This window comes from Aythya fuligula, chromosome 25 (genome assembly GCF_009819795.1).
Source record: "Aythya fuligula isolate bAytFul2 chromosome 25, bAytFul2.pri, whole genome shotgun sequence".
Lineage (NCBI taxonomy): Eukaryota > Metazoa > Chordata > Aves > Anseriformes > Anatidae > Aythya > Aythya fuligula.
In genome coordinates this window covers 2,969,593-2,997,478 of record NC_045583.1, presented here as the reverse complement: position 1 = coordinate 2,997,478, position 27,886 = coordinate 2,969,593, and the positions used below count along the sequence as shown (strand labels likewise).

General features: G+C 57.7%; 2 protein-coding genes across 4 annotated transcripts; both read right to left on the bottom strand.

Moving 5' to 3' along the window:
- Positions 1-1,503: 1,503 nt before the first annotated feature.
- Positions 1,504-9,755, bottom strand: TNNT2 (troponin T2, cardiac type). 3 transcript variants are annotated; one of them, XM_032203224.1, is made up of 17 exons: positions 9,718-9,755; positions 8,933-8,943; positions 8,791-8,808; positions 8,142-8,171; positions 7,359-7,415; positions 6,772-6,804; positions 6,337-6,372; positions 6,045-6,066; positions 5,189-5,249; positions 4,972-5,088; positions 4,632-4,709; positions 4,342-4,452; positions 3,836-3,945; positions 3,384-3,474; positions 2,862-2,902; positions 2,144-2,149; positions 1,504-1,552 (listed from the first exon to the last, which is right to left on the bottom strand). In XM_032203224.1, the coding sequence occupies exons 1-17, from the start codon at positions 9,753-9,755 to the stop codon at positions 1,504-1,506; spliced, it is 909 nt and encodes a 302-aa protein (XP_032059115.1). The 3 variants fall into 3 exon arrangements, with proteins under 3 accessions (XP_032059115.1, XP_032059116.1, XP_032059117.1); XM_032203225.1 differs by lacking the exon at positions 8,142-8,171; XM_032203226.1 differs by lacking the exons at positions 6,337-6,372; positions 8,142-8,171.
- A 3,596-nt stretch (positions 9,756-13,351) lies between these two features.
- Positions 13,352-21,847, bottom strand: LAD1 (ladinin 1). Its single transcript, XM_032203006.1, has 10 exons — positions 21,709-21,847; positions 21,477-21,597; positions 18,424-18,564; positions 17,072-17,573; positions 16,724-16,867; positions 16,082-16,131; positions 15,401-15,473; positions 14,923-15,054; positions 14,482-14,571; positions 13,352-13,450 (listed from the first exon to the last, which is right to left on the bottom strand). The coding sequence occupies exons 1-10, from the start codon at positions 21,845-21,847 to the stop codon at positions 13,352-13,354; spliced, it is 1,491 nt and encodes a 496-aa protein (XP_032058897.1).
- Between the last annotated feature and the right edge of the window lie 6,039 nt (positions 21,848-27,886).

Here is a 27,886-nt window from a genome sequence, read left to right as displayed (position 1 = left end):
TTTGCTGTCCTCTGGGGATTTAGGGCCATGGAAGGACTGAGGGGCTGGAACATCGCCGCTGGGAGCAGAGGCTGGGAGCTGGGGCTGCTCAGCCTGCAGAAGAGGAGGCTCAGGGGCTGCCCTGAGGCTGTAGGGTCTCCTCCTTGGGGAGCTCCAAACCCGCCTGGACATGGCCCTGGGCACCCTGCTTGGGGTGGCCCTGCTGGGGAAAGGAGGACCAGAGGATCCTAAGGGGCCCTTCCCACCTCCCCCACTCTGTGACTCTCTGTCTCCATGATTTGCTGCCCCAGCACTTCCAGCCTCCCCAGCTCTCCCTTTTTGTCCCAGGAAGGTTCCAGGCTCATCCCTCCACACCCAGGTTTTGAGGAGGTGGGTGATAGGAGGCTGGTTGCCCTCCACTTGCTGCCTCTCTGAAGCTGAGGTTTCCCCCAGCCTCGCTCCCCCAAACCTGGTGGCATGTGTTGGAGTAGGCATCGCTTGACAGGCTGCACCAGGAAACCTGCAACATGTTCCTGCATGGCTGGGCCTGGGACAGGGGGAACAGGCAGCCCCAGCATGAAGGGAGAGGAAATTTCTTGCCAAGTGACAAGCAGCCCATGAAGCTCCACCATCCTGCGCCTCCAGCCCTTCCCCATTACTTCCCCTATCAAGGGAGAAGCCTCACAGCCCAGATGCTGTTGAGCAACAGCAAGGGACAAGCCTGGTGCAAGCCTGGTGTCTTCTGCTGGCCCACAGGCCAGATGCGTGTCCCAAAAACGCTCGGGAGCATGCAGCAGATGTGCCCCTGTGGGCACTGCATGTGGGAGCGTGCTAGAGAGACGCCTACAGCTAAATGAAAGGGATCTGCACCCCTGCGAGGACAGAAAAAAAAAAAAAAAAAAAAAAAAAAAAACAGTCTCTGCACACTGACTCACCTCCAGTCTTCGTTGGAAGCTGTCAGAAATATGCAGACGAGGGTCTGCTCCCCTTTGGTGGGTGGCAGGGCTTGTGACCAACCCATGGACCAAGGGGGTTGGGAACAGGGCCCCTGCCCACGTCACCCCCAACCCCTGGCACAGAGAGGTAGAGCAAAGCGAAGCAGCCATAGGACTGCAACAGGAAAAGCAGCTCAGAGCACTGAGGTCCATTACAAAGCCTCCCAAGGACCACAAGGCAAGGGGCCGTGTTGTGCAGGAGGCCCTGGATGGCCGCTGCCTCTTTTGTGCTCCAGGGGTGGGCGAGTGGCCGGGCCTGGCCAGGGCCCGTTTCCCCCTGGTTCAGAGCTTCAAGGTGGAGATGACACCCGCACCCCCTCACCACTCTCTTTATTTACAGACACAACACCATTCGGGAGCGTGGAGATGAGAAGCAGCACCTCGTGAAGCCTCTGCCCGCCCAGAGCACGCCGTGCCTGCAGCAAGGCCCCTGCGAGCGCCGCGCGGTGGGGCGGCGGGCACGGGGCAGGCCCCATGGTGTGGGGCAGGCAGCTGGCTGGCTGAGCCTCACCTCTGCCTTCTGAGCCATCTATTTCCACCGGCCGCCCACCATGGTCTTCCCACGGGCAGCCTTCGACCTGGAAGGGAAGGAGGAAAAGATGTGCAAAAGGGCATGAGTGAGAATGGAAAGAGGGGAGAGGTGGGCGCCATCGGAGGTCCTGCAAAGAGGAGCGAGCCATCACTGGTTGATGCTTGTTGCCCTGCAGGAAAGGTCTTCCTTCCCAGCATGGGGCTCAAGTGTGGTTTGGGACATTTTGGGAACAAGCTCATGCATTTAGCCAGGTGTTTCCAACCAGCCCCGAACCCCTTCCCGTGCTTCTCCCTCCCAGTGATCCTTCAGAGAAAGAACGAAGGCTCTCCAGCCACAGAGGGTTAGTGATGGCTGCATGATCCTTCCCCTGAGGTCCAGAAGCTGTGAGGGTGTTAGGCAGGACCCACTGCACCGCTCTCCTTAACGAGAACCAGGGGAAGTGGCCAAGGATCAGGAGAAGGAGGAGGAGGTTCAGCTGGTCATTGATGGGCATTTCTGGCATCCTGAGAGTCACTGACCCCCCCCCTTGGATGCCAGTCCCCAGGTCAGCCCCTTCCTCAGCCCTACTCCTGGACTGGTGTCAGCACCAGGGGTGCATGCAGCATTCATGCAGGGGGGGCACGCAGCCTGTACTCACCCTTTGCTGCAGTTACAGGCCATGGTAGGGCAGAAGAGAAGAGAGATTTGGTGTGAGCAAGGGGGGGATGCTGCTCACTGCAGGGGAGGATGCAGGGGGGATGCTGCTAACTGCAAGGGGGGAATGCTGCTAACTCGGGGGCAGGCTGCTAAGCACATCCATCCCATGCAAAGAGGGATGTGAGAGCGGCATGGTGCTCCTGAGAGTGCAGGTTAAACATCCACCTCCACCCTGGGAGTGTTATGAAGGGTTCCCCAGCCCTGCACAAGGGGCATGGGGACCGGTTCCCCTGTATTTGTGGGGCCGCACAGCACCCACAGCCCATGGGATTTCCTCTCCTGCATAAGCTGAAGTCTCCAGCACCTTCCCTGAGATGCTGGGCAGAGGCCCTGCAGGGATAGGGACAGCTGGAGGCAGGCAGGACCCTGGAGGACACGAGGCTCCAGGTACAGAGACCTCTCCCTGGGGTCCGTCCCCAGCCAGGGTCTCTGGGACAGGGGGGAGCCGGTGGAGCTGGGAGGCCATGGGGATCTCTGGATGGCAGCAGAATGGCACAGACCGAGGTCTCTGGGCCAGACCTGCAGGTCCATGAACACAGGGTGCCAGCGGGCATGAGGCAGCCAGGAGAAACACAGGGAGAGAGCTGGGGCCAGGGGAGCGGGGAGCTGGAAGGGCAGGGGGTGGTGAAGGAGGATGCTCAGCCAGCCCAGCTACTTACACCTTCTGGTGGTCACTAACGCGGTTTCGGAGGACGTTGATCTGGAAGAGAAATGCAGGTGGGTGGTGAGGCTTGGCAGGATGCCTCACACCTGGCTGGGGACAGGCTGAAGGTGCAGCACTGCTCTCTCTTCCCCAGCCATCCCTGCCTGGGCTTTAGCACAGGGCTGTGATGTGCTGCACAGTGGGAAGCCTGTCACAAAGCAGAGTACAAGTCCCCAGGAGCTGTGAGGCCACAGGGCCACCACCAGCAGCAGCAGCAGCCACATCCCGCAGCATTTCACAGCTTTGAGCCCTGCTCATATTCAAATGGGAGGCAGAAGTGGCTTTGCTTTCAATTGTGTAGAGCCTCTTAGGTGTTTGTCACCCCATGGCAAGGTGGGCACGGGTCTTTTCTGACACAGCCTGGTCCCTGAGCCATCTCCATCAGGTACCCAACCCACCCGGTGTTCAAAATGGGGAGCTGATGGCTCAGCCAGGCATGCAGAGGGCGAGTCAGCCCGGGGAGGACCTGGTGGCTCACCTCATATTTCTGCCGCTTGAACTTTTCCTGCAGGTCAAATTTCTCAGCCTCCAGGTCGCGGATGGTTTGCCACAGCTCCTTGGCTTTGTCCCTGTGGGAAGGGACGGGTGATGTCAGTGCAGAAAAGGGATGTGGCAGCAGGGTCACCGCAGGGGATTGGGGGGTGATGGCACCCCCTGCATGGCAGGGACCATCTTTCCTCCTCCCCCATGGGTCCCTGCAGGCTCCGAGCCCAGCTGGGGACGTGCTGCCAACGATGCGAGGCCCACGCGTGTGTCAGGGCCGTGGGGACACGCGTGTCCCAGGCATGTGAGCATGGCTCCCTCTGATGGCCAACGCTGTCACCAGCAGCCTGGCGTGGTGGCCTGGCACAGCCACCCTGGGGTGGCACAGCCCGCGTCACCCAGCGGGTGGGACCCCATCCTGGACATCCCTCCTGCAGCACCCCTCACCTCAGCTTGTCTTCGCTGAGGTGGTCGATGTTCAGGGGCTTCCGCCGCTCGCTGAGGATCTTCTTCTTCTTCTCCCGCTCCGTTTGCTTCTTCCCCCCCTTCTTCTCTGACTGCAGAAGCCATCAGTCCATCAGAGGGAAGGAAACCCACCCCCAGCCTCTGCTCTGCCCCATCTCCAGCTCTGCCTCCCGGCACCCCCTGTGTTTGGCACTCCAGGAGTACATGAGGTCCTCAAGGAGATGCTGGCAGCACTGCACCAGACACAGCCCCCAGACCCCAATCCCAGTCCCTGTGGTGAGGCCGGACCCCCAGCTCCTGCAGCACAGGGCTCCCAGCCCACTTTGGTCACTACTGTCACCCAACCATGGTGTCCTGTCTTCTTCTGCCCATAGGACCCCCAAGCTACCACCACCGAGCATCTGCATGGTGCTGTGGGGCCAGCCTGTGGTCAAGCCCCCCTTGGGAGCACCAACAGCTTCACTGCAACCCCTGGGGCAGGATCACACCTTTTGCATGTAACCCCCGAAATGCAGCATGTTGGAGAAAGCTTTTTTCTTCCGGGCTTCCTCCTCGGCTTTCTTCCGTGCCTCCTCTTCCTCTTTGCGAGCTCTCTCCTCCTGCCAGGGTTAGCAGTGGGTCAGGAGGGGATGGATGGAGACCTCATGGGCCAACTTGCATGCAAAACGCAGCCCCCATGTGCTCCACGGGTGGGTTCACATGGCGTGGGTGGCCTGGGGGGTGCCCATGCCCTGCAGGAGGCCACTGCCTGAGCCCCTGTCCCCCGAGGAAGACTCACGGCCATACGGGCTTGGCGTTCCTTCTCCCTCTCGCTGCGGATCCGCTGCTGCTCTGCCCTCTCCGCCCGCCGCTGCTCCTGCGGGAGGCAAGGACAATGGCCTGGGGGTCCCAGGTCATCCCTTTTGTCCCTAGGGACACATCCCTGGCTTTTGAAGCCCTGAAAGCCCCACGGGCAGCTCTGCTGACCCACATCTCCCAGAGGAGTACAGGGACCAGAGCCCATGGGGAAGGGAGGGATGTCTCAGGTCCTGCTGTGGGGACTGCGGGGAGAGGATTGTGGCTGTTTGCCTGGGGCAGAGGGTGGCAACAGCGAGGAAAGGGGAAGGCTGCAGACATACAATCCTGTCCTTGAGGGAGATGAGCTCCTCCTCCTCCTTCTTCCTGCTCTCAAAGTGGGCTTCGATGAGGGCCTGCAGTTCATTCAGGTCCTTCTCCATGCGCTTGCGGTGGATGTCCTGCGTTGGACAGAAATGGGGGTGACAGCCATGGTCACACAATGCAACCCCCCAGGAGCGAGGGGAGCCCCCGCGGAGCTGGGCTGGGTGTGCTACTCACATCAAAATCCAGGCGCTCACCATCGGGGATTTTGGGAGGCACCAGGTTTGGCATGAAGGGCCTGGAAGGTGAGCGGGAGGGCTGTGAGCCTGCAGCAGGTACCCAGGACAGGACGAGGCTTTCCACCCATGCTCTGATCTACCCAGCCCTCCTCTCTGAGCCTCACGGCCCCCAGGGCTGCGGAGTGAGCACATTTTGAGGACAGGGAATAACGCTGCTTGCTGGAGGTTGCCAGCTGGACAGCGCCGGAGAAAGACCTCTGGCATTCCCGGGAAGCTCTCCAAGGCACCCGCATGGCTGAAATAACTCCGCAAGTGGCAGGCAGAGCGGCCACATCCCTTTGCCAGGCACCCTGGGGCTGGAAGACACCCTACCACTCACCCAAAAGAGAGTGGAGGGGCTGTGTGCTCCAGCATAAGCTGGAAACCACTCCCTCATCCCCTGTGGGTTCAGTCCCGGGGTTGTAGGGGCTCACACAGATGCCAGCCCTCCCCCACTGCCATGTGGGGAGGTGATACCCTGGCTGTGCCAAGGACCACATACCCCAGGCTGGGGTGCATGCAGATGTCCTCCAGCTGGAGGGCCACAGGGTAGCTGGACCTTCTCCAAGGAGCACATAAAATGCTTCAGAAGTGCCCATACACCCCATTCTTAGGATCCTCTTTGTATCCCTCATTTATCTGCCTGGTTCCTCTCCCCTTTTCTCTCCAAGTCCCAGTCTCCACACTATTTTCATGCTTTTTAGGCCTCACTGCCGCTGTCCCTTGTGGATCTCACCCTGTGGCACCAACCCCACCACATGGAGGCACAGCTTCTAGTTCAGACCTTGCACCGGAGAAAATGCACCAAAACTTACTTGGGCTTGGGCTTTGATTCACCTGTGGGTCCCCAGGAACAGGAGAGAAAGACAGTGTCAGTGGCACGGAGGCATTTGCTTTCACACCTCGACCCAAAAACCCACAAAACTCAGCCAACCTCCCCCTCTCTCCCAAGTAGATCTTCCTCCCCCAGAGGCACAGGGTGAGGTGTCCAGCTGTGTGCCAAAATCCCACACACACCGATGCTCCCCACTGAACATTTGGAGCCTCCCTGCACCGCCCAGGCATGGTGCCACCCACCCCAAAGAGGATCAGGGGGGGATGCCTCACCTTCCCCAGGCTCCTGCTCTCGGTCCCCCTCTCCACCTGCAGAACACACAGTGCTTGGAAATGGGGCCAGCCCCGCTGTGCACCCTGCCCAAGCGGTGCTGCCCCCACCACAAAATCCCCCCCCCCTCCAGCTCTCCAGGATGAACAGGGGAGCGCCTTCTCCCCTGAGAAAGCAATAGCTCTGCCCTCTCCTTCCGTTTTGGGGGTGAATTTCTTACCGAGGCAGCATGAAGCCATCCCTCCTACAGTTCTGCTGCTGCCCCAGCCCTGGCAGAGGATAGGCCCCGGGCATTTCTGCCCCATTTGCCGCAGAATCTCCCTTCAGCAGCAGCTGAATTTAATGCTGAAAACCCCGCAGCAAGGGGACAGCACCTTGGGAGATCAGGTTCAGGGCTGAAATGGCCCCAAAATGTCTTTCCTCCACTCCTGCTTTACCTTCTCCTGGTGCTTTTGTTTCATCTTCTTGTTCTGTTTCAAAAGTAAGGGGGAGAACGTGAGCAGAGCATCCGCAGGCGAGGGTCACCGCCTCCCCTGTGCACCCTGCTTTGTGGAGCAGGGCTGGGACCTGAGCGTGGCCACCGGGCAGGACTGCGTGGGGACACAGAGCAGGCAATCCAGGCCTCTCCAAAGAGGTCTTTGGATGGTGAGACACATCAGAGCATGGCCCCAGCTCTGCAAATCCCCACTCCAAGACGACAGCTACCTCTTGGTGGAACAGGCTCTACTCGTTTCTGGCATTATTTCGGAAGGCTGGACACCACCAACTTGGCGGCAGGTCAGCAGCCAGCAAAAAGCAGCATTAACCTCATGCTGCTTGTAGGGCCAAGGCACTCAGCACTTGTGAAGGGCAGGGAAGGGCACCCCAGTTTTGGCACATCTTTACTGGAAACCAGCAGTACGGGGGCTGCTGGCCCTGCCGTAGGTGACACCAGGACATCCCAGCCCTGCTCCGGGGCACAGCACGAAAACCAGCACCCCACCAACACAGAGCACGACCGTGGCATCTCCCACCATGTGCATACCTTCTGCCTTGGTTTCCTCGGTCTCCTCTTCTGCCTCCTCTACCTGTTCTTCCTGACCTGGGGAACAAGGGCAGGGTCACTGCGAGAGCCGTGGCTGCTGCTGGCTCCTCGCAGCCCCCTTCTGGGGGACATCTGTGGCTCAGAGCCGGCCACCAGCAATGCCAAAGAGCCCCGAGGGAGAGGAAGCTACAGGAGAAAGAAGCAGCAGCTCAGAAAGCAAAGGGCTTCGTTCTAACCTGCACCTGAAAGCTCTGCTTGGGTGGGGAGGGGGATAAATTTAAAGGATTTAGAGCCTGGTTTGTCCCTCGTTCCCTCCCCGCCAAGCTAGGCCCTCAGACCCCAGGGTGCAGAGGAGGGATTGCTGTTGCTCTCCTCCACCCAGCAAAGAACAAGGCTGGGTGGCATAGGTCTCATTTATGCCACGGTTGGAGCCTTTTTCCACTGGAGGGAGCAGTATCCCCATGAGAATCCTCCATCGGAGCGAGAGCAGCGCTAGGGCCCACAGGTCCTGGGAAGACTTGTGGTCCCGCAGCAAGAGAGGAAGAAAGAAAAAGAAAACAGCAAGCCACGGGCACTTTTTGGGGTAGATGGAAGACAGAAACCAGAGAACGAGAGCAGGTATGCACAGCACGGCTGGATGGGGGGAGTGCAAGAAGCAACAGAGAGAAGTGAAAGAATGGAAGAAAACCCTTCCCCAGCCGGGGAAAGGCACGAGACAGATGGACCCACAACGTGTTCACAGCAGCAGTGGAGAGATGAAATAAAGAAAGGTGCAATAGCTACCGTCTTCTTCCTCAATCCATTCTTCCTCTTCTGAGCCCGGGAGGAGGGGAAGGAATAAGCGCAGAGGTTAGTGAGACGCCGTAAAGCTGAGGGGTGTAGCTACAGCACGCGTGAGATGAGGACTCCAGCCCTTCGCTTTTAACTTCCAGGATGCTTCGCCCTGCAGCAGCCCGGGCTGCCTGGCAGTGCCCTGAAGCAGCAAGAGCCCCAGCAAAACCCAGGCCCCAAGCCCAGCCTCGCATGCTCAGCCCAGCCACGTCCCAGAGCAGCTGCATGCAGCGGGGAGGTCGGTTCTTCACCGTACGGGGGCAGCTGGAGGCTTCTCCTCGAGCACCATTAACATACATTCAGCTGAAGCGCCAGCTCCCCTTGAGATACTGTGCTCACACCTCTGAAAATACCCAAATCCAGCATTTCCGCCCCTCTTTTTTGAGACAAGGGATCTCCCTGTTAAAAGAGATCCTAAGACTATTCAGGCCGGCTTTGATCCCACTGATGTTTCAGGTGGAGGAATTCACAACATGGCCTCACACAGCCTCACACAGCCTCCTCTGGCCCACTGCAGCCCAGCAGCTTGCCACCACCACCCACTCGAGCATAACACCGAACCAGCAGCACTAATCCTTCCAACCACAAACAAAACACCTACCTTCTTCCACATACTCCTCTTCACAGAGCACATGTGCACACAGGAGAAAGGGAAGGGAAAGAAGACGCAGGTTATTGAAGCTGCTCTGATCATTTCTTAGCGTCAGTCTCGGGGCAGCTGTGGATGCTCCACGTCCCCTTACCTTCCTGCTCCCTGCAAAGCACGACACAAAGTGCCCCAGTTACAGCAATCCTCTGCAAAGGAGCTGAAATTTCCTCAAGCGGCGGGTATGGGTACTCAGCAGGCTGCGGGGTGCCGTGCTGTAAGGTGGCAGTGGGGACAGGTCGAGTCCCACATCACCCAGCAGGCTGCAGACATCGGGCAGCCTGCAGTGCTCAGCTGGCACTCCGGTGGTGGTCAGAGCCCAGGACCATTTCACAGCTCGAGAAGGTGGTCTGAAACTCTAGGAATGGGCAGCCTACATCTCGCCCTTATATCAGACACAGGCTCAGATCTAATTTTGCTGATGGTGCATGAGGAAATAGCAGCCACGTTTGGACCGATCCCTATAGCCACATGGCTCCAAGGTCAATCCCCTTCCCTTCAGGTGTTCCAGCAGCCCTCACCAGCAAAATCTGCCCTTGGATTTGGGCCTTGTTGGGATGCTCAGGATGCTGCAGTAGGACCCTATCAGTGACACGCTGATGGAGCCAGTGTTTTCTCAGCTCTGTCCCATTGGTTTAGAGCACATAACTTTTAGGGCAGGGTCTATTCCTTTGCAGAGCATTTGCTTATCGGCTCCAGACTCCCCACAGAACCGTCAGAGCAGTGATGCCAATGGGCAGGGGGGATCCCAAAATGCTTTCATGCTGGGTGCTGGGGCAACAACCACAGCTGGGCCCCCCATCAGCACCTCTAAGCAACGCTTGACCCTACAGGAAGACAGGAATTGGGAGAGAGAAAGGTGTTTAAAAACACACCACTTACTGCTCATACTCTTCGACGACCTCTTCAGAGTCCGACATGCTTGGTTATCTAGCAGAATTCAAGGCAAGGTGGAAAAAGCGAGGGTTAGGAGCTGAGATAAGGACAAGCACAGCCTGTCCTGCGGCACCCACAACACGGGCACAGTGATGCTGCGCCTCTCCAAAGTACTTGGAGCTGGGAGCTGTCCCCCGCCGGGCTGTGGTGGTGATATCTCAGTGGAGATAAGGTCCCCCCACTCTCCTCCTGTCCCAGGATCAGAGCTTGCCCCAAATAAGAGGCAGGAGATTAGACACGGCCTCGTGCCATGCTGATAGCTGCCATCAGGAGCCACGTCTGGGACACGCAGCTCCCCTTGCTGGAGCCATCCCAAGGTGCTGTGTTTGCTCAGGGCACAGGAAAATTACCCAATTATAACGTTCAGCTTGTTTTGCTTCCTGACTATTCTTAGCTCAGCTGGGATATGGAACCTTGCAGGGACATCCCGTTATCTGCAATAGGCTGAGCTTAGCTACAGGCGACAATAACTCAGATCCCAGCTGAGCAGCAGGTCTAAGTGTAGCGAAAACCATGGAAAATGTCCATGCTCATCTTCCTCACACACCGATCTCCCTCCCAGCCTGTGGCTGGGGGTGAATGCCACCCGTCGGCACTCCTCACCCTGCTCCCACCCGATGCTGAAGCACAAGGTTGCACAGCCCAGCCCCTGCACAGCCCGGCCACCCTGCTCCTGCGGGACCTCGGCGAGGCTGCGATGCGGCAGGAGAGCATGAGGCAGCTCTAGAAATAACCCCCATGTGCCGAGCCACCTGTTCCCAGAGCAGTGCTCCCATCGGGCAACCGGGAACAACTGGCCCTGGCTGCATCTGTCGGGCATTCATTACCCAGGATGGGTCGGAGAGGCTTCAGGATCGCTCATTAAAGATGCTGAATCCGGGACCGGGACCCACAGGCATGGGGAAGATGCACTGCAGGAGGGATGCCTCAGCATACCACACGGCTGTCAAACCTCCTTTCTGAGCAATGACTCAGGAGTGCTTTTTGGAGACAAATGAAGTCAGAAGCCAGCCCCGTCTGCCCCGTGTTCACTGCCCCAGCTGCTGCTGTTGTCCCCATCCCTCCAACAGACCCGGGGCTCAGCCCCACGCGTTCCCCAGAACTCCCCGTGCCTGGCCCTGTGAGGCACGGTCCTGCCACCTCAGAGTTTGGCCAAACCCTTTTATGTGGCCACTAGCACCCAGGGCTTCATGTGGCCCTTGTACAACACAGAAGCAGAGATCCCCTCCACGAGGCTATAAACATGGATTTCTGGAAGTGTATTTCTGCATTCCCATGCATCTCCTCTCTGCTACATCACCAGATACCACCAAACATTTGCTGAGGAACAGCAGCAAAATCAGGGCTGTTAAGGCGGCACACAAGAAAAGATAATGTTATACTGGAAAGTGGCTCTAAGAAATATTTTTCCATCCTCTGTGCAGAAAATGGCACAGAAGCAGGACAAATCTTCCAGTTAAAGCTCTGAACACTCGTTCTGAAAGAAAAGTGAGCATCCTGGCTCTGCTGGTCTCCGTGGGCCAGTACGATGCTCCCACAGCACCGCATCCCTCCTGTCCGCCCAGATACATGGGGAGCAGGGATCTGCAAGATCCCCCAAAGGCACCCAAAATCCTTTCCAGCCATCTTACGTCACTCAAGCAGCACTGGATGTGCTGCAGAGAAACCCCCTGGAGAGGGTCCTGATGCTTTCCCCGAGGGAATGCCTTCACAGCAGAAACACATCCCAGAGAAAGCAGCTGGGCAGGGCCATCAACCCCGAGCCAAATCCACGCGGGGCCTGCATCTCCTGCGCTTTCACAGCAGAGCCCGAGCATCCCACGGAGCCGCCCCAGCCTTACCTCTGCTGTGGGGCGCAGGTGAGGTCCCACGGAGCCGTGGGGAAGCCGGCGGGTGTCTGGGGTGTGCTCCTTGGGGGGCAGAGGCTTTAAGGGGCCCCCAGCGCCCACCCCGGGGCGGGCAGCGCCGGCAGGAATGCGCCCGGCGCCCAGCGAGGAATGCAACACTTGTGAGCTGCTATTTCGGCAGCCGCGGCCCCGGCCCCCTCCGCGCTCCCCCTGCCCCCCCAGGAGCCCATATAAGCCCAAGCTATTGTGTGGCCTCAGAGATTTGCTATTTTAAACCCGCTGGACGGAGATACGTGAGTGCCCGAGGGGCTGACACAAGCCAGCCAGCTGTCACCTTCTAGGGCTGGGGACGCTGATAAGGCAGAGCCGGGGACCAGACCCTCCACACCAAGACGCTGTCCTGTGAAGGTTCGGATTGTTTTTACCCCCCCTTTGAGACATCCGTCTCAGGTTTTTGCCTTTTTTCCTCTTGAGAGAAGATGGGGAGCAAACCTTTCAGGTCCCAGTCCAGGAGCAGCCAACCGGGAGCTTCTTAGAAAGAACTTTTATTAGAAAAAAAAAAAAAAAAAAAAAAAAGGCATAGAGGAAAACCAAATCCCTTCTAAAGCCCAACAAGCAAGATGAGACCAAGGGGCAGCAGGAGGGTCCCACACCGAATTTGGACACCGCAGTGGTTGCTGAAGGCACAGTCCCAGCCCGTGGCATAGCCCCAGCAGGATTTGAGCATCGTGTTATGGGCTGCCCACAGCACCTTGTGACCCCCCAGGGTGGGTGCAGCAGCCGGGGAGAGTGGGGAGCAGGTGGCTTTGGGATCTGCATCGCAAAGGTTGCTCCAGGGGAAGTGTGAGAAGGGAACAGGGCTTGCAGAAAGGGTCCAGGACAGGGTTCCTAGCTCCACGCAGCCCCACAAATAGGTCTGTGGCCAGCCTGCCCTCCCCATAGCACTCAGCAAAAGGGGTCACTGCTTGCAGGGGATGGGAGTGGTGAAGGACGTGTCTGAGCTGTGTGCTGGAGGGAAGCACCAGTGCTGTCAGGTCCACCTGTCCCTCCACGGGGTCTCCAAGCTAGGCTGGTGCACGAGCAACTTGGCAAACAGCATTTTAGGGGTTTGGGTCCCTTCCAGCAGTCACAGCTTGGGGAGGGGGTGACATCTGCCTGCACCCCCACCTCACGCCACACTCAGGGATGGGCACAGTCCATGGGTGGGCAGCCAAAACTGCCCTGGCCCGGCAGCCTCTCACCCCAACAGCAGGATCCAGCTGCAAGGGACACACACAGGCTGCTCCCCTTAGCAAGCACGGGTTGGGGCACAGCCAGGGATTAGGAGCAGAACGCCAAAATGTTGTAGGGAAGCAAGGCCAGAGCCTGCCTTCAGCACCTGCAGGGAACCTCCAGGCCTGGGAATTCCTGGAGAGCCAGGGAGTGAGGGTTGGGGACGCAGGGATGGGATTCCAGCCTTCTTCCTTCCCAGCCCACAAGCAGAGGACCCCGGCCACCCCATTCCACCCACACGTGGCAGTGGGGACTCTTGTGGCAGTGGGCAGGGCTGGCACGGATGATTGGGCAGGGCCAGGCTTTGATCTTCAGAGCAAACCAGTTTTTCCCCAGATCATCTGATATTATTGCATACGATATTATTGCAGCTGGAAGAGAAAGTGAAAAACAGTGAGGCTGGGGCTGGGGGTGATGCACGGGTGAGCAGGTCCCAGTTGTGCCCCAGCTCGGAGCAGTTTTCAGCGCAGCTCCACGTCTACCTTGGTGCCTGCAGGGGCATCTCTGGGCTGCTTTACCCAGACGTCACGCTTTGGCAGGCTGTTTATTTTCCCGACGTCCTGCAAATAAGAGAGTCGTGAGTGGCACGAGAAGGTTTCCTCCATGCATCGTGTGCATTACTGCCTTGCTGTCTGTAAGCAGCCCTCGAAGCGGGATTGCCCCAGCTAAAACCAGCCAGCCTTGAGATCCTACACCTGGTAGACCCCCCCAAAAAAAACAACTGCAGCACCAGCCCACAGAGGTGGATGGGGGCTTTATTTCAGGAAAATACGAGGAAAAAAGCCTTACCCAGGAGTGACCCCAGGAGCAAACCCTTTCCCAGCAGCCGGAGCCAGCTCAGCCTCCCGGCACAGACACGTTTGGGCAGTGCTAATCCTGGAGCTCAGCGCCGGGGTGCCCAGGCTTGCCCGCCCGGGCTGCGGGGCTGGGCTGGAGCTGCCCCTCCTGTACCTACACAGCTGCCACGAGCAGCGGCAAAATCCTATTGCTTTGTGGGGTGACACCTGCCCAGCATTTGTCCTGGCTGATTCTCCCCTTTCCAAGTACAGTGAGCTGTCTTGAGGCCAAAGGGTCTCCTGCCCATTTCCCTTTAATCCACATCCCTGGAGCAGCACCCGAGTCTGAGTCCCCAAAGCCAGGCACTTTGTGCCCCCAGGGGGGGTGTTTTTTGTGTTTTGTGTTTTGGGGGGGTTGGGATCTGCAGCAGGATCAGGCCCAGTACTCAGCAGGCCCTCTTGGTGCACACCAGGTCTCAGTGCCAGGCTGGATGGAGCTTTGGGCAGCCTGGTCTGGTGCAAGGCGGTGTGCCCATGGCAGGGGGATGGAATTAGGTGGTCTTTGAGGTCCCTTCCAACCTGACCCATTTCCATTCTATGTTTTCAGGCCCCACAGAGCAGTGGGTGAGCAGCGAGCATGCAGCTCATCTCCCAGCGGCCTGCAGGTGGCAGCTGAACCTGTGACCCAAATCTTTAGCGGGTTCAACCTGGGTTTTTCAAACCCTCCAAGCCCACCTTCCCCAGCTGCAAGGGGGTGTCCCACCAGGCTGCCAGCCCCCAGGCCTTGAGCCCGAGCTCTTGGCACAAGCTGGTACCTTGCTCTTTTCCTCCTTGGCAGGTTCCTGAGTTCGGCTGATCCACAGATTAATGCGGGACGTCACCGACCCCGGGATCTTCAGGTTGTCCTGTGGCAAGGAGAGGGACAGCAGGGTTGCAGCACCAGCTCTCCCATCGCATGAAGGCAACCCGGAACAAACCCCAGGGCACAGGGAGACAGGGCAAGCCTGCAGCAGGCAGAGACCAGCCCACACCTTGGCTCCCTCCCAGCTCCCCAAATACCAGCACATCGGCACAAACCCACACTCTGCCAGAGCACAGTTTCGGTGGCTCGAGCCCAGCCCTGATCACAAAACAACCACCAAACTCCCCCCAGCAGCCTGCCACGGTGTGCATTGGTACCCAAACCGGGGAGGATTTGCCCAAAAAGTTGGTGTCTGCCCTTGCACAGGACCCTCCCAGGGGATTCCTGCCCTCACCTTCTTGGCTGCGAGCGGCTCAGCCTTGCTGGGAGCGCTGGTCTCGAAGAAGTTGCGCTTGCTGGCCACCCCCTCCGAGGTCACCACGAGGCTCTTCTGAACAGTCACGGAAGATCTCACCGACCCCGAACGCTGGGAGGAGAGAGGGCTGTGAGCAGGGGCCGTGCTGCATCCCGAGGGGTGAAGAGCAAAGCCCTGGGTCAGCTCCTTCCCTGCCCATCACCAGCTCATGGGATTGCCCACCAGGACCATGCAGCATCCTCACGACCCTCTCCAAGGGATATCCCCTCTGCTTCTAAACCCCGTGGCCGATCTGTTTATCTGCATGAGACTGCCTTCATCATCCCCATCAGGGCTGTTTTTTTTTTTTTTTTTGGTGAAGCCCAGTCCCCCTCTGCCTTCTCCCCAGCTCCAGGCCCCCTTTCCCTCTTCCCCCCCCATCCCTGCACCATCCTGGCTGTGCTGAGGGTTTCAGTACCTGCACGGCCGAGGTGTACTTTTCCAGCTTCTCCTCGATGGTGGTGTTGCTACCTGGGATCCTCAGGCTCGCGCTGGTGAAGAAGAGGGGAGGGAGTTGAATGCAGCCCCCACAGTCCCCTAGACTCAGCCCATGGTCTTGGGGGGCTCCACTTGTTGGGAGGAGACCCCCTCTGACCCAGGCACTCATCCTGCCCCCAGTAGGCCCCAGTAGGACAGGGAGTCTTATCCACCCACTGCTCCCAGACCTGAGCCCTCAGTTCCCTGAGAAGATTTAAGCCCCTAGCCCAAACCTTGCCACAGAGTTGTGGAGGGCCACTCGAACTGCCCTCCAAAGCGAGATCGAGTTGCTCAGGGACCTGTATGGTTGGGTTTTGGGTGGCTCCAAGGGTTGAGGGACACCTTATGGCACTGTAACCAACTCCTAGCAGTGCAGATGAAAACGCTGGCCAGAGACTGCCTCAAGAGACCACAGGGGCAAGCTGGGGGTGACCTGTACAGATTCCAGCTCTGTGGTGGACTTTGGTCTGCCTGCTCTCACCCCAGGCATCGCTGCCCGGTCAGCCAGGCACCCTGGGGACAGCAGACCTGTCCCAGGCCCCATCCCCTCCTCCCCCTTGGAAAACAAGGGACGAGCATCCCTGCCCAAGAAGGCCAAAGCAGCATGCAGAGGGTTGCTGACCTCCTTGTGAGTGGGCTTTCGTCTTCTTCTTTCTGTTTCTTTGAGATCACCTGGAAGACACAAGGCAAGGAGACACTGGAGCCATCCTTGGTCATCACAGATAAACACGTGGAAAACTGGGTCAGAGTCAGACCCTAATTCACAGCACGGAGGATCTCAGTGGCTTTTGTGCTTTTCCCAGCCTTTTATTCCAGATTTTTTTTTTTTTTTTTTTTTTTTTTTGAAGGGGGGGCACAGGCTAGAAATGAAGATATTCTCAGGGATATAACGAGGAACAAGAGGGAGGATGGGTTATTTTTTCCTCCTGCATTCTCAGAGAAGAACAGAAATGGCAGAGGGTGGATGGTCATTTCTGTGACTCTTTGGGAAATCTGAGGACAACAAGCTCCCTGTTGTCTAACCACTTCCCACAAGTTTCCATGCCAGCACAAAGTATATGAACATGGACTTGTCCACAGTCACCCGCCTTTGGTCTGACAAGGAGAAGGGAAAGGGAGGGAAGACTGAAGAAGATCTGCAATGCCCAGACCAAGGATGGATTTCAAACGCACATTTTGGAACAGGCTCTGCCAACAAATCATCCCTTCCTTCATCTTCCACTGCCCTAACAGGAGTCTTTCTCCCACTTGCTTTTGCTCTTACCCGAAAGGAGACGGTTCTTGGGCTGCTTCTTCTGATGGAGCTGCTGTAAGTGGCATAATTTCGAGAAGTCTCTGACTTTTCTGGAGGTTCATCTTGGGTGGGAGGTGGCTGTATTACCTCCTTTAAGGGGCTCCTGGGTGGATGCTGAGGAAAAAGAAGACATCTGATGCACCTGTGCAGAGTTTGTGGGGAAGGTTCAGCTTCAGGTACAGGGATCAGAGCAGCCAGGGTGGAAATGGTTTAGAGACAGGGGTTTGAGACCCTCCTCCTTTTGGTCTCTCCCCCTTGCTCTTGTCCTTCCAGGACTGCACACCCCAAAACTCATCACCTTCCCCACATCCTGCTCACCTGCTGGTCCGGAGACGGGGTCCCCTCCGAGCCTATCTTCTCCTCCGTGCTGCGGATCCTCGTTCGGGTCAGGATCTTCACCTCACGGACCCGGCAGGTCCCCAGCTCCGGAGCCGCTTGCTGCTGTGGCTCCCCCTCATCCCTCCGCTGCTCCCCTCGGGGTGTCCCCGCGCCTTGTCCCTCTTTGTCCTGCAGCCGTCCCCTCACCACCACCTTCCTCTCGCGGGCTGGCTCCAGGTGCTGGTCTCCTGGTGGTGCTTCTTTGCCCGTGGCCGCATCCTGACCCTGGTCTGCAGCCCGGCTGCTCTCCTGCCCCGTGTGGGGCTGAGCCTGCTCACAGCTCGCTCCCTGCACTGTCTCCCGCTGCTCCTTCTCCTGTTTTGGCTTCTCAGACACGGCCATCGGGGACCTTGTCCGTCTCCCCTCTTGCGTCTTCAGCACCTCCGAGAGCTTGCGCTCCTCCTCTTCCTCTGGAGACGCCGGCTTCACCAGGGACTGGGGCCTAGAGAGAGACCACAGGTGTCTCTGGAGTCACAAAATCACAGAGAGGTCGAGGTGGGAAGGGCCCCCTGGGTCCCTCCAGTCCCCCCTGCTCCAGCAGGGCCACCCCGAGCAGGGTGCCTAGTGCCACGTCCAGGCAGGTTTGGAGCTTCCCAAGGAGACCCCACAGCCTTGGGGCAGCCTGTGCTAGGGCTGCGGCAAAAAGTTTCCATAAGTTTGGACTACTACTCTTTTTCCTTGTTTTTGGTAGAAAAAATGAAGCTTTTCTGCAGCCTCAACCCAGGGCAGTAGCACGTTTCCTGGGAAAGCAAGCACCTCCCAGTGCCTGCAGGACTGGCCAACAAATGTTTTAAGTGGGGTGAAGGCAGCCCAGCTCCTTCCCGTTCCCATCTCTACCAAGGAAAGAGAAATGCTAGCAAAAACAAAGCCAGAGAGCTGGTAACAGCAGAGCCCTGCTGTGTGCAAGAGGCCTCTCAGCAGCTGCAGCAGCAAGATAATAGTGGATGCCTAGGGAAAGTGCAGGACAGGTATGAAGTCTCCAGCCAGGGGAAGCTGGGGGACTTCAGGGCATGTCTTGATATTCAGAAGCCCACAGTGGCTCCATAAATGTGTCCAGAAGCCTTTGCAAACCCCATAAAACATTGGCATAATATTTATCCTCATCCTGAATCCCTGCATTGCATTCACCACACAGCTGGCCTGTGCTAGCACCAGGGAAGGGGGATGTGTCCTATTTACCTTGTCCATGCAGCCACATCCCACCCTTCTCCAACCCAGGCAAGAGAACAAGGCAGAGAGCTGTGAGTGCTCAGCACCACGAGCGAGGCCAATGCCCGCAGGACCTCACGCACCTGCTGGGCGTTGGGCTGGGGTCTTTCACTGGGCTCAGAGGCTCTTCATCCACTGATGAGGAGGACAGAAGGCTCCGGTGCCTTCGCCGGCGCTCCCTTTGCTGCTCTTCTTCATCCTCAAGCGTCCTCTGCTTGGCCAGGCTGTTTGGGGTAGAACATAAGGTCGTGGTGAGGCTCTGTGCCTCGCAGGGATCTTACAGAGAAAAGGGACCACAGTGCCCTCGGAAGGGCCCAGGGGGTGGTGGAAGGGCCCTTCATGGGGCAGGGGCAGAGGGACACCAATACGAGCCGGGTGTCGCAAAGTGCTCTCACTCCACCCAGCTGATCCGGGCATTTCCCAACACAAGCACTTGACTTCCCAACTCCTAATTTCTCCTGTTCAAGGCAGCAGTCATTTAAAAGGAATCCCTACATTAAGCAATCCGTTCCAGGCACGGATATTTAACCTGTAACTCAGCAAGACCCTAGAGCCACCGCAGGGATCTCAACCACACGACCTCGAAGGGTAACCGCGAGTGGCAGACGGTTTTAGCCCCAGCATGAATTATGGAGGTGGCATTTTAATTTTTATTGTGCAAAAAGCCTCAGATGCAAAAGCGTCCAAGGCTGAAGGGCGAGCACCGCTGAAGAGCTCTACACAGGAACAGGGACACAGGAGCCCCTTTGCTCCCCAAGTGTGGCCTCCCAAAGCCAGAAGGACCAGGAATGTGTTAGTCACAGCTTATACCAAAATGACAAGGTTCATAAGAACCTTTAAAGTCTCACCTTTAAAGATTTTATTTTAAACAATTCATAATTTGTAGGCTAAAATGCCAACCCGAATAAAAAGTTGTTTGGGAAGCTTTCCCTTCCTTCCGCCGTGCAAACCATGCCCAGCCTTTCTGCTGGCGCATGAGCAGTGTTGGGCAATATTTCGTGCCTGCACTGCATTTTTCACAACAGCGCTCATGTACCTGCAGCACTAGTCCTGAACCAGCTGCAAACACACACGGGGTCACCAGCACCACGAGGGGCAGCTTCCTCCTGGGAAGCCCTGGCTTTTGCCCTCCCGTGCAGGATCTGGCCCCATGCAGACTCCCAGGGGCTGGCACTCCAGCTTCATCCGGGCCCAGGGTTTGCTTTGAATTTGACTTTTATGAACCTGGAAGTCAGAGCACGCTTGGGTCTGTGGTATCGCCAGCACCGCTGTGGACACAGTGACTCGCCGTGTGGTTTGCGAGTTACTGTGTAATGAAGCCTGGGTCATAAATTAAACCACATTACCCCCCGCAACCACTCGCGGCTTCTGTTCTTCCTGGTGGATGGAGGCAGGGGAGCGCTGGAGGGTCAGTAAAGCAGAACGGAGAGCACGGGTCCCAGCTCAGCCCCTGCCTGCAGACAGAGCAATGCCACGGGACATGCTGTCCTCCTGCTCCCCCATCCCCATGACCCCCAGCATGCCACCCCAGGGTGGTCCCCAACGCGTGGCATGGGGTGGGACGGGGATGGAGAAGGCTGGGACCTGCCACAGGGAGCCTCTGTGAGCATCCCCAGCTGGGTCTCGTCCTGCCTGGGGACATGTCCCCAGCCAGCCCCCCACAGCAGCATTTGTCTCATGGGCCTGAGCCTGCAAACGCTGATGTACAGCTGGGCTGTGCTTGCAAGGCTGCAGGGCTGTGCCTCTGCCAAGCTCTCTTTGCGTGTCCCTCCTGCAGTGACAGCGTGGAGCCCCAAAGCCAGTCCAAACACGTGTGAGAGCCGGTTACTTCTTTGATTTGCATGCACAGGCTTTCTTCAAAATGAAACAGATTTTCCTGCCTCGAATTTGCTTGGCTCCTGCAGAGGCAGCGCATATCCTGGCGTTACCAACGTGCAATTCCTCATTATCGGTAATTAAATAATCCACACATTAGGCTATGGATTTGCTTTGCCAGTCTTTCCCTCCTCTTTTCAAAGAGGGATTTCTTTCTCACTGTCTTGCCTTTTTTAACCTCAAAGAGATGAGTAAAAGAAGACTGGCAAGTCTCCCCTGCCTTGTCGTCTCCTGCCCTGTTAATCATTAGTGCTGAGATATTTGACATCTGTGCTGTTTCAGGGAATTCTGCCTCTTCTAGCGAGAGGAGAAGCTGCCTCACTGCCTTGTGAAACTTCCCGGGTGCAGGACCCCACCGGGCTTGCGTTTGGGCAGCTGCACAGCTCAGAGGTGGATCTGGACGGGGTTTGGATGTTCTCTGGATCCATACTTGTGCACCCATGATGGAGGCAGTGGTGTGAGCTGGCAGCCTCTGAGCAACAGGACCTCAATTCCCAACTCTGTGCTGACTGGGCTGGGTGTCTCACCCAAAATTACAGCTGATCTGGGGACCCTTTGGCCTCCGTCTCACAGCTGGGTGAGGGGAGGTGGTCTCTGATCCACAACCCCGATGGGGATTTCTGCTCTGTTTTGTGGGCTGTGTCTGAACCACCATCACCACCCGTGCAGCCAGCAGTGGAGGTTGGTGGTATCGGCCCCAGGTCCATGCGGGGTCAGTGCTGACCCCGCATCCCTGTGAGCCACCAGCCCCTGCCTCACCCGGCCGTGCCCAGGAGCTTCCATCGGAGCCCAAATTGCTTTTTGGGAAGGGCGCAGCGGCAGGGCCGGGATGGTTCAGAGGCTGGGGATGAATCAGGGCTTGCTCAGCGCCAGATGGGCAGAGCCGGGACATGCACCCGGGGGCTGCATGGGTGAGCACGAAGTCCCACAGCCACCCCTGGAGCAAGCCCGGTGCCACAGCCCCACCGGAGAGAGCCCAGGGAAAGGCAAACAGACCCAGAGACCAGGAACACACCCAGCGCAGGGCGAGGATGCCTTTTCCAGAGCTGTTTTCCAACGCAGAGCTCAGCTTCCCCAGGCAGAAGAAACAAAACTGCCTCTGATCTCACCCACCCACGAGAAACCCCAGCAGCACCGAGCCACCTCCTCAAGCAGTCCCCCAACAGCAGCCCCCATCCGTCCCCGTCCTCCCCGACGCCCCGCGGTGCCGGCAGCCCACCCTCGCCTCCTGGCCGCGTTCAGCCACCCCCCAGGCACCCACCTGGAGAGATCGGACCAGTTCCTCCTGCTGTAAGACATCGCGGCTTCACGAGTCTCAGAGAGCCCCCAAAACCTGCGCTGGCATCCAGGCCGAGGCGCCGGCGGACCCACGGGGATTTGCGCTGCTCGGGGAGGGAGGGACTCCCTGCAAGGTTATTTCCCTGTGCACCTTTACCCTGCCTGCAACCCGTTTACCACCACGCAGCATCACATGGTCTCTTATCTACCTTGACAGAGGCAAGGCTGTAATTTGTCTACTAGCGGCGCCGCGCAAAAGACGCCCTGCCCAGGAGTGCCACGCAGAGCAAATCCCTGCTCGCTGCCTGCTGTGCCAGGGCTCGGAGAGGGACCCGCGCTCGGGGCTGGATCCATCCAGGTCTCCCAGGGTTTTGGAGACAACTCCCAGCCCAGAACCTGTTCTACCAGCAGCTCTGCACCCGTCAACACCTCCTCCAACGCCGGCCTGGAGGAGGTGAATTACCTTGGGCTGCGTGGGAGGAGGCAGCCGCTGGCTCTCCGGGATCCAAAACAGTCATTAAAACACCTCCGTCAGGGCGCAGACCGACCCTTTCCAAAGAGCAGGGCAGGGTGCCCCCCTTTTTGCAGCCTGGTCTGGATGCCTTGGGTGGAGCAGACACAGCTCCATTTTTTTTTAGATTTGCTGCAGTAAAAAGCACTCAGAAAGTCTTTGGGGAGGCGGGGGAAGCCTGAGCAGGGGGTGATTTTTGGGTGCTGAAGCCCTGTGCACACACACCCCGCTCCTGGCCTGGCCCACCCAAGCCACCAGCCCCTCCAGGCTGGTCCCCAGTCCCCGTGCCCCCAGTTCTCACACCGTGCCCTCTTTGAAGAGCAGGGGGAAGGCAATGGGGGGCTCACTGGGGCCACGGGGGCACCCCAAGCACCACAGGCTGGGCAGGTTGGTGGATGACTGCAGATGTCCTCTGGGACCCCACAGGGTCCCCAGGGGAGGTGATGTGGCCAAGCACCTTTCCCTGCCTCTGCCCCACAGGGTGTGCCCAGCGCCCAAGCAGCTCTCTGAACCAAAGGTGCCTGATTAAAATCCCGTCTCTAAAATACAGCCCTGTCAAATGAGCCATCCACCACGAGCCAGGCTCGTTCTGCTTTTCTTCCTCTTCGCTGTCACAGCTGTCTTTCAAGTGCTGTCATACATACGGAAAGTTCAGTGAGCTGTGGCACAAGGGAAAAAAATTACTTAAATAACCTTGTAAGCGTCCCGCTAATTGCTGGCAAACTATATATAGCAGTCCAGCATCAGCAAGCTACTATAAAGCAATAAACCTTTCTGATTAATGCACAGCGAGCACTTTACTTGCAAAACTCATTGCCAAAGGATATCACTGAAGCACAGGACTTAACAGGATTTATAAAAAGGATTACACCAGCGTAGTGAAAGAACACCCCCAGCTAGGATCTATACGGCAAAGGAACATAAAACCTCACGGTTTGTGATTCCTCTGGTTACGACAATGAGGAAATTCTAGACAGGCATTTAGCGGACAGGGATTAGGCAGGGGACAGGCGCTGGTGACGCTCGCCCCTCACACTCCTCCGGTCTTTATTTTCAGCTCAGACAATTTTTGAGCTGAATCAAAGACCCCCCCAGGGGGCTGCTCCTCCGGGGACCTGCCCTGGTTCTCTCAAGCCCAGGAGAACTGCTGGCGTGAACCTGCAGCGAGGAGTTCCCCGGGTCTGTTCCGCGCTGCAGGAAGAGCTCCCACCTCTCCAGCTGGGGCTGATTCATGCTGAGCTGTTTGGCTGCACGAAGCGTTGATCTCCAGCCTCCAGGACACTCCTGGTCTGAGATTTGTGCTGTCACAGAGCGGTTAGCTCATGTTTTCCCCTGTGCTGCTTTTTTTTTTTTCTTTTCTTTCATGTTTGCTCTAATCCCAGGCTCTCACTCCCAGGTAGACAATGGCCAGCCTCGAGCCCATTGTCTTAAACATGAAGTCATGTTGAATTTTTCTCTCTGTGTGTCACTTTGTACTCTTCCTGAAGCTCATCGGCACTTTTATCTTTTATTCCCAAATCCCAATCCTGCAAGGTTCCTCAGAATGCCTTCATCATGACCCTTCATCTCTGCCATGCTGGATACACCCAAATTATCTGCAGGCTTATCTTGCCATTGCTGTTTCCTATCTGTTAACTGATTATTTACCTCTGGTTGGACTTTCCTTCTTAACCGTGGCTGACCTTTTCCAGCCTTTGCTCCTGGAAATCCAGGAAAACTCTTACCTACTGAGTCACCCTTAGCCACTAGCTTGCCGACGCCTTCAGCGCACACCAGCAGCTTTGTGAAGCCAGACTTCCCTGTACAAAAGCTATTTCGGCTGCCCCACGCTCATCACCAAAGCAGCATTCACCAGCTCAGCCCAAGCTGCAGGTCCACAAAGCAGGATGTGATGAAATTGGGTGCGGGCACAAGTGGGGAACCAGGCTGACATTTATCCAGACCTGCTCCACGCACCAGGCTGCTGTGTGTGCTGCCCCAGATCTCCACCCAGGAGAGGAGCAGGACAAGGGTACGGTGCAGAGCTGTGCTTCTCCCTGGACACCCGCTTTGCCCAGGGTGGAGAGCTTGCAGCCAGCCCTGCAGCTCCTGAGGAGCTCCAGGAGGCCAGACTGATGCAGATCAGCAGAAGGCACCCATTTATACCTGCTAAGGAGCTAGACCAGTATCAGCTGGTTTTGCTTTTTGTTTTTTTTTTTTTTTTTTTTTTTTCCCTTGGGAACAGTGTCCTGTGTCTCATCCCTATGCAGAGCCTGTTTCTTTGGCTACAGGGCAGTGGAGAGCTTCCAGTTTCCATAACCGTGCTGCAATTAGGGCATTCCTCTGCCTCGCCCCAGGGCCCAGCGGTGGATCCTGCACCTCCGCCTTGCCCTGCGTGGTCCCCAGCCTCGGCCCCAGCTCAGCTCCTTCAGCACCTTTGCTCCCTGCCTAAAATTCCTTCAGCTTTTGGAAAGATGGGGGTGATGCACTAGAAATTCATAGTACTGAGCTACCTGCACTGTACAAAGAAAGCCAGGCAGGAAAACATCTGAGGCTGGTGCATTGCTGTTCAGAAACCGGGCAAAACCCAACCACAGAATAAAATCTTCTGTAGGAAGGGAACAGCCATTGTCTGAACTGCCTTGGAAGGAAGGAAAGAAGGAAGGAAGGAAAGGACATTTTAGACAACCATTGATTCAGAACTGCCCCCCTGGAGCCCCAGGGGTGCTGTGATGTTTTCGGGCTCCCCTCAGCCCTGCAGGGTGCCCTCCCCAGCAGATCCCCTCCTGTGGTGCCCCAGGACCACGTCTCATGATGCACGGACAGCCCCAAAGGGGTGTTGCTGGCAACGTCCCAGCTGACCCATTACATGGACAGACCGAGAGCAGCCGATGTTGCCAGCTGGAAAGCAGCTGTGTGGCAGATCCCATCCCTGACAGCACAGGAAATTAGCTGTAATTAATGAGGAATTCCTTCTGATATGAGCGACGAGGCAGAGGTTGACTTTCCTCTCTGGGCTGGGGCAGGGAGCTGCAGGGGTGCAGCTGAGCTGCAAATACCCCCAGGGCAGCACCCAGTGGAGCTGACACATCCCCAGGGAGCACCCTGGAAAAGGAGATATTTTTTTTTTTACAGCCAGCTAGGAGGGAGATTTTTGAATGGCCACATCAGGCCGAGCCCTTTGCTTCTCCCTCACTGCAGTTTTGACAGCAAAACCTTTCCAGTTGAAAATCGTTGCATAGATTTATTTTATTTTTTTTTTTTTTGACTAACCAATTTAAGCAAGTTTTGCAATTTTGAGCTTCCCTTGTTTTGCTCTGGGGGTTCTCAGCTGCCAAAAGTTACGGCGTGGGGGATGGTAGGCACAAGGCTCTGTTCAGTTCAAGGAGACGGGACTGACTCATGCCCTTCTAGAAATAAATCCAGTTTCATTAGTGACTGCTCCAAGCATCATCTTCTCCTCCAAAGGAGAGCACCTTGAAATTCCCCCTGGAACTGCAAGGGGCAGGAGAAGAGCTGGCTCCCAGGGCACGGAGCCAGGAGAGCTCAAAGCACACAGCTGCGTCTTCCCCTCGAGACTCGAGGCGGGGGGTTTCCATGCTTCTAAGAAAGCTGAAATCCACAAAACTTTGTCGACCATGGCAACTGATGGTCATGGGAATGGTTTTGTGCCAGACCAGGATGAAAGCAGCGACTGGAGAACGTCGTATCGAAAAAGCGGGTGAACTTACAGAGAAAGGAGTTTGGGGTCAGGTTGGTTTTTTTTGATTTTTTCCCTCCAATTTAAAACCCAGGCTGGCCATACGAAGTCAGCTGCAGCCTGTGATGAGCACACGTAGGTCTGGGACCTTGCTGAGGGCACCCCGGGTGCAGAGACGTGCTGGAGAGCCCCAGGCTTTGCTCGGCCACGGTTTGGGGAGTTTTGGTGCTGAGGATCTGGCGACGAGCTGGGCTCTGAGGAGCACCCACGGGAGCCTGGTCCCACAGCACCCATCGCCCGCATTGCCTTTCATCTCCCTGCCATCCCTCCCTGCCCCGCAAACACGACCCCTTTTATTAAAGTCCCAAATTATCGTAATTAACGCCAAGCTCAAAGCAACTGCTCTCGACCCCGACTCGGCTGGGGTTTTCTGCTGCTGTTTCAGGTCTGAAGCAGGCTTTGTTTCCATGAAACCTCCCTGCATTTTCCAGCTCTTCCAGTCGGTCAGGTACAGCCATCGCCTCTGCCTCCACACCTTTCTTCCCCTGCCAGAATCGCAGCCGAGTGTGTGAGCTCCCCCGGGGATAGCTGCCGCCCAGATCCCGGGACGCAGCCCTGGCGCGGCGCCTGCTCGGGCAGCGAGCTCGGAGGGGCGAGATCGGAGCCGAACCCCGGCACGGTGGGGTCATGCTGGCAGCTCCCCCATCCCCAGCACGTCGAGATTTGGGAGGAAAACGCGGGTGGGAAGGGCTCTGGGCGCTGGGCAGCAGCTCTGGGGGTGGGACGGGTGGTGCTGCCCCTGCAAGGGGGATGCAGAGGGGGACACAGGGTGACAGCCGCAGGGGGTGGAAGTGGGAAGGGACCTCGGGAAGTCATCTGATGAAGCAGCCCAGGACACCATCGGCTTCTTTGTGAGCCACACTGCTGGTTCCTGGTCACCTTGGTGTCCTGCGGGGCCCCCGGGGCCTTTCTTGCCTGGCTGCTTCCCTGAGGGTGCCCCCAGTTTGTCCTAGGATTGGGCCTGGGGCTGGGGCTGGTCCTCCAGGGACAGGGCTTGGCACTTCCCAGGGAACCCCACAAGATCCCTGCAGCCCATTTCTCCAGCCTGTCCACGTCCCTTCGGATGGCTCAGCTTTGAAAATGGGGATGCTGCGATTGCTCTGGGTACCTGGGGACAGGGACAATGACCAGGAACACCCTGCCAAGGGCTGAGCCTCAGCATCCCCTGCAGTGCAACCAGGCAGAGGCCCCATTTTGGTGCAAATCCTCCCCAATCCTCCCCTCTCCTCCCTCCAGCCCTGCTGGCGTGTTCCTCCCCCCCTGCTTGCACCCACCCAGCTGCAGTTTTGGGGGGCTGTGATATAGGGAAGGGTGGCATGGGGTGGCTGGTGGTGGACTGGGGCTCTCAGCAGAGCTGGGAGCAGCCAACGGGGGCTTGAAGAGATGACCCCATGCAAGGCTGGTCCCAGGGCGTGCTGGCCTGAGAGCTATCACGAGGACATCGCCGGGTGGCAGGAAAGGGCCAGGATGTCTCCCCCAGGGGGCTGTGGACCAGCAGCTGCTCGTGGCCCACGCAGTGAGGAGGCCACGCGGCGCAGCCCCGGAGACCGTCCTTTAATGCAGGAGCAGCCACGCGGGCACGTCTCAGGCTGCACCCAAGGGTGAGGGGAGCAGGGGGACCGGCGGCTGTCCCCAGGGCATCTGGGCAGTGGCAGGAGGGGCTGGCTGGCTGGTGGCCCCTCCAGGAGCACGTCCCGTGGGGATGATGCCCGCGGGAGCCGCTGTGCTGGGGCCGTGTGGGAACAGGGCAAGAGGCAGAGCCGGAAGGAAGAAGCTCGGGTCTCCTTCCCGCACGGTTGTCCACACTTCTCATCTCGGTGCTGAGCTCGGGGTGAGGGTGCAAAGAGTACGGAGGGGCAGCAAGGGAAAAGGGGGCAGGTAGCGGGGTTGGGGACCTTCTTCTGCCCTGGCACACCTGCGGGAGAGAAACAGAGCAGAGCAGTGGGGCAGAAGAGGAATTTCACCAAAAGCTGCCCAAAGCTGGTGCCACCCATGCCCGCACTGTGCAGGATGAGCACAGAGTGGGCAAACCCCAGGGAGATGGGGAGGAGAAGCCAGGGGAGCTGCTGGTGGGGGCTCCATGGTTGGGATGTGTGGGGCAGGGACGTGTCCCCCGTGTGGGGTGGGAGATGGGGCAGGCGGT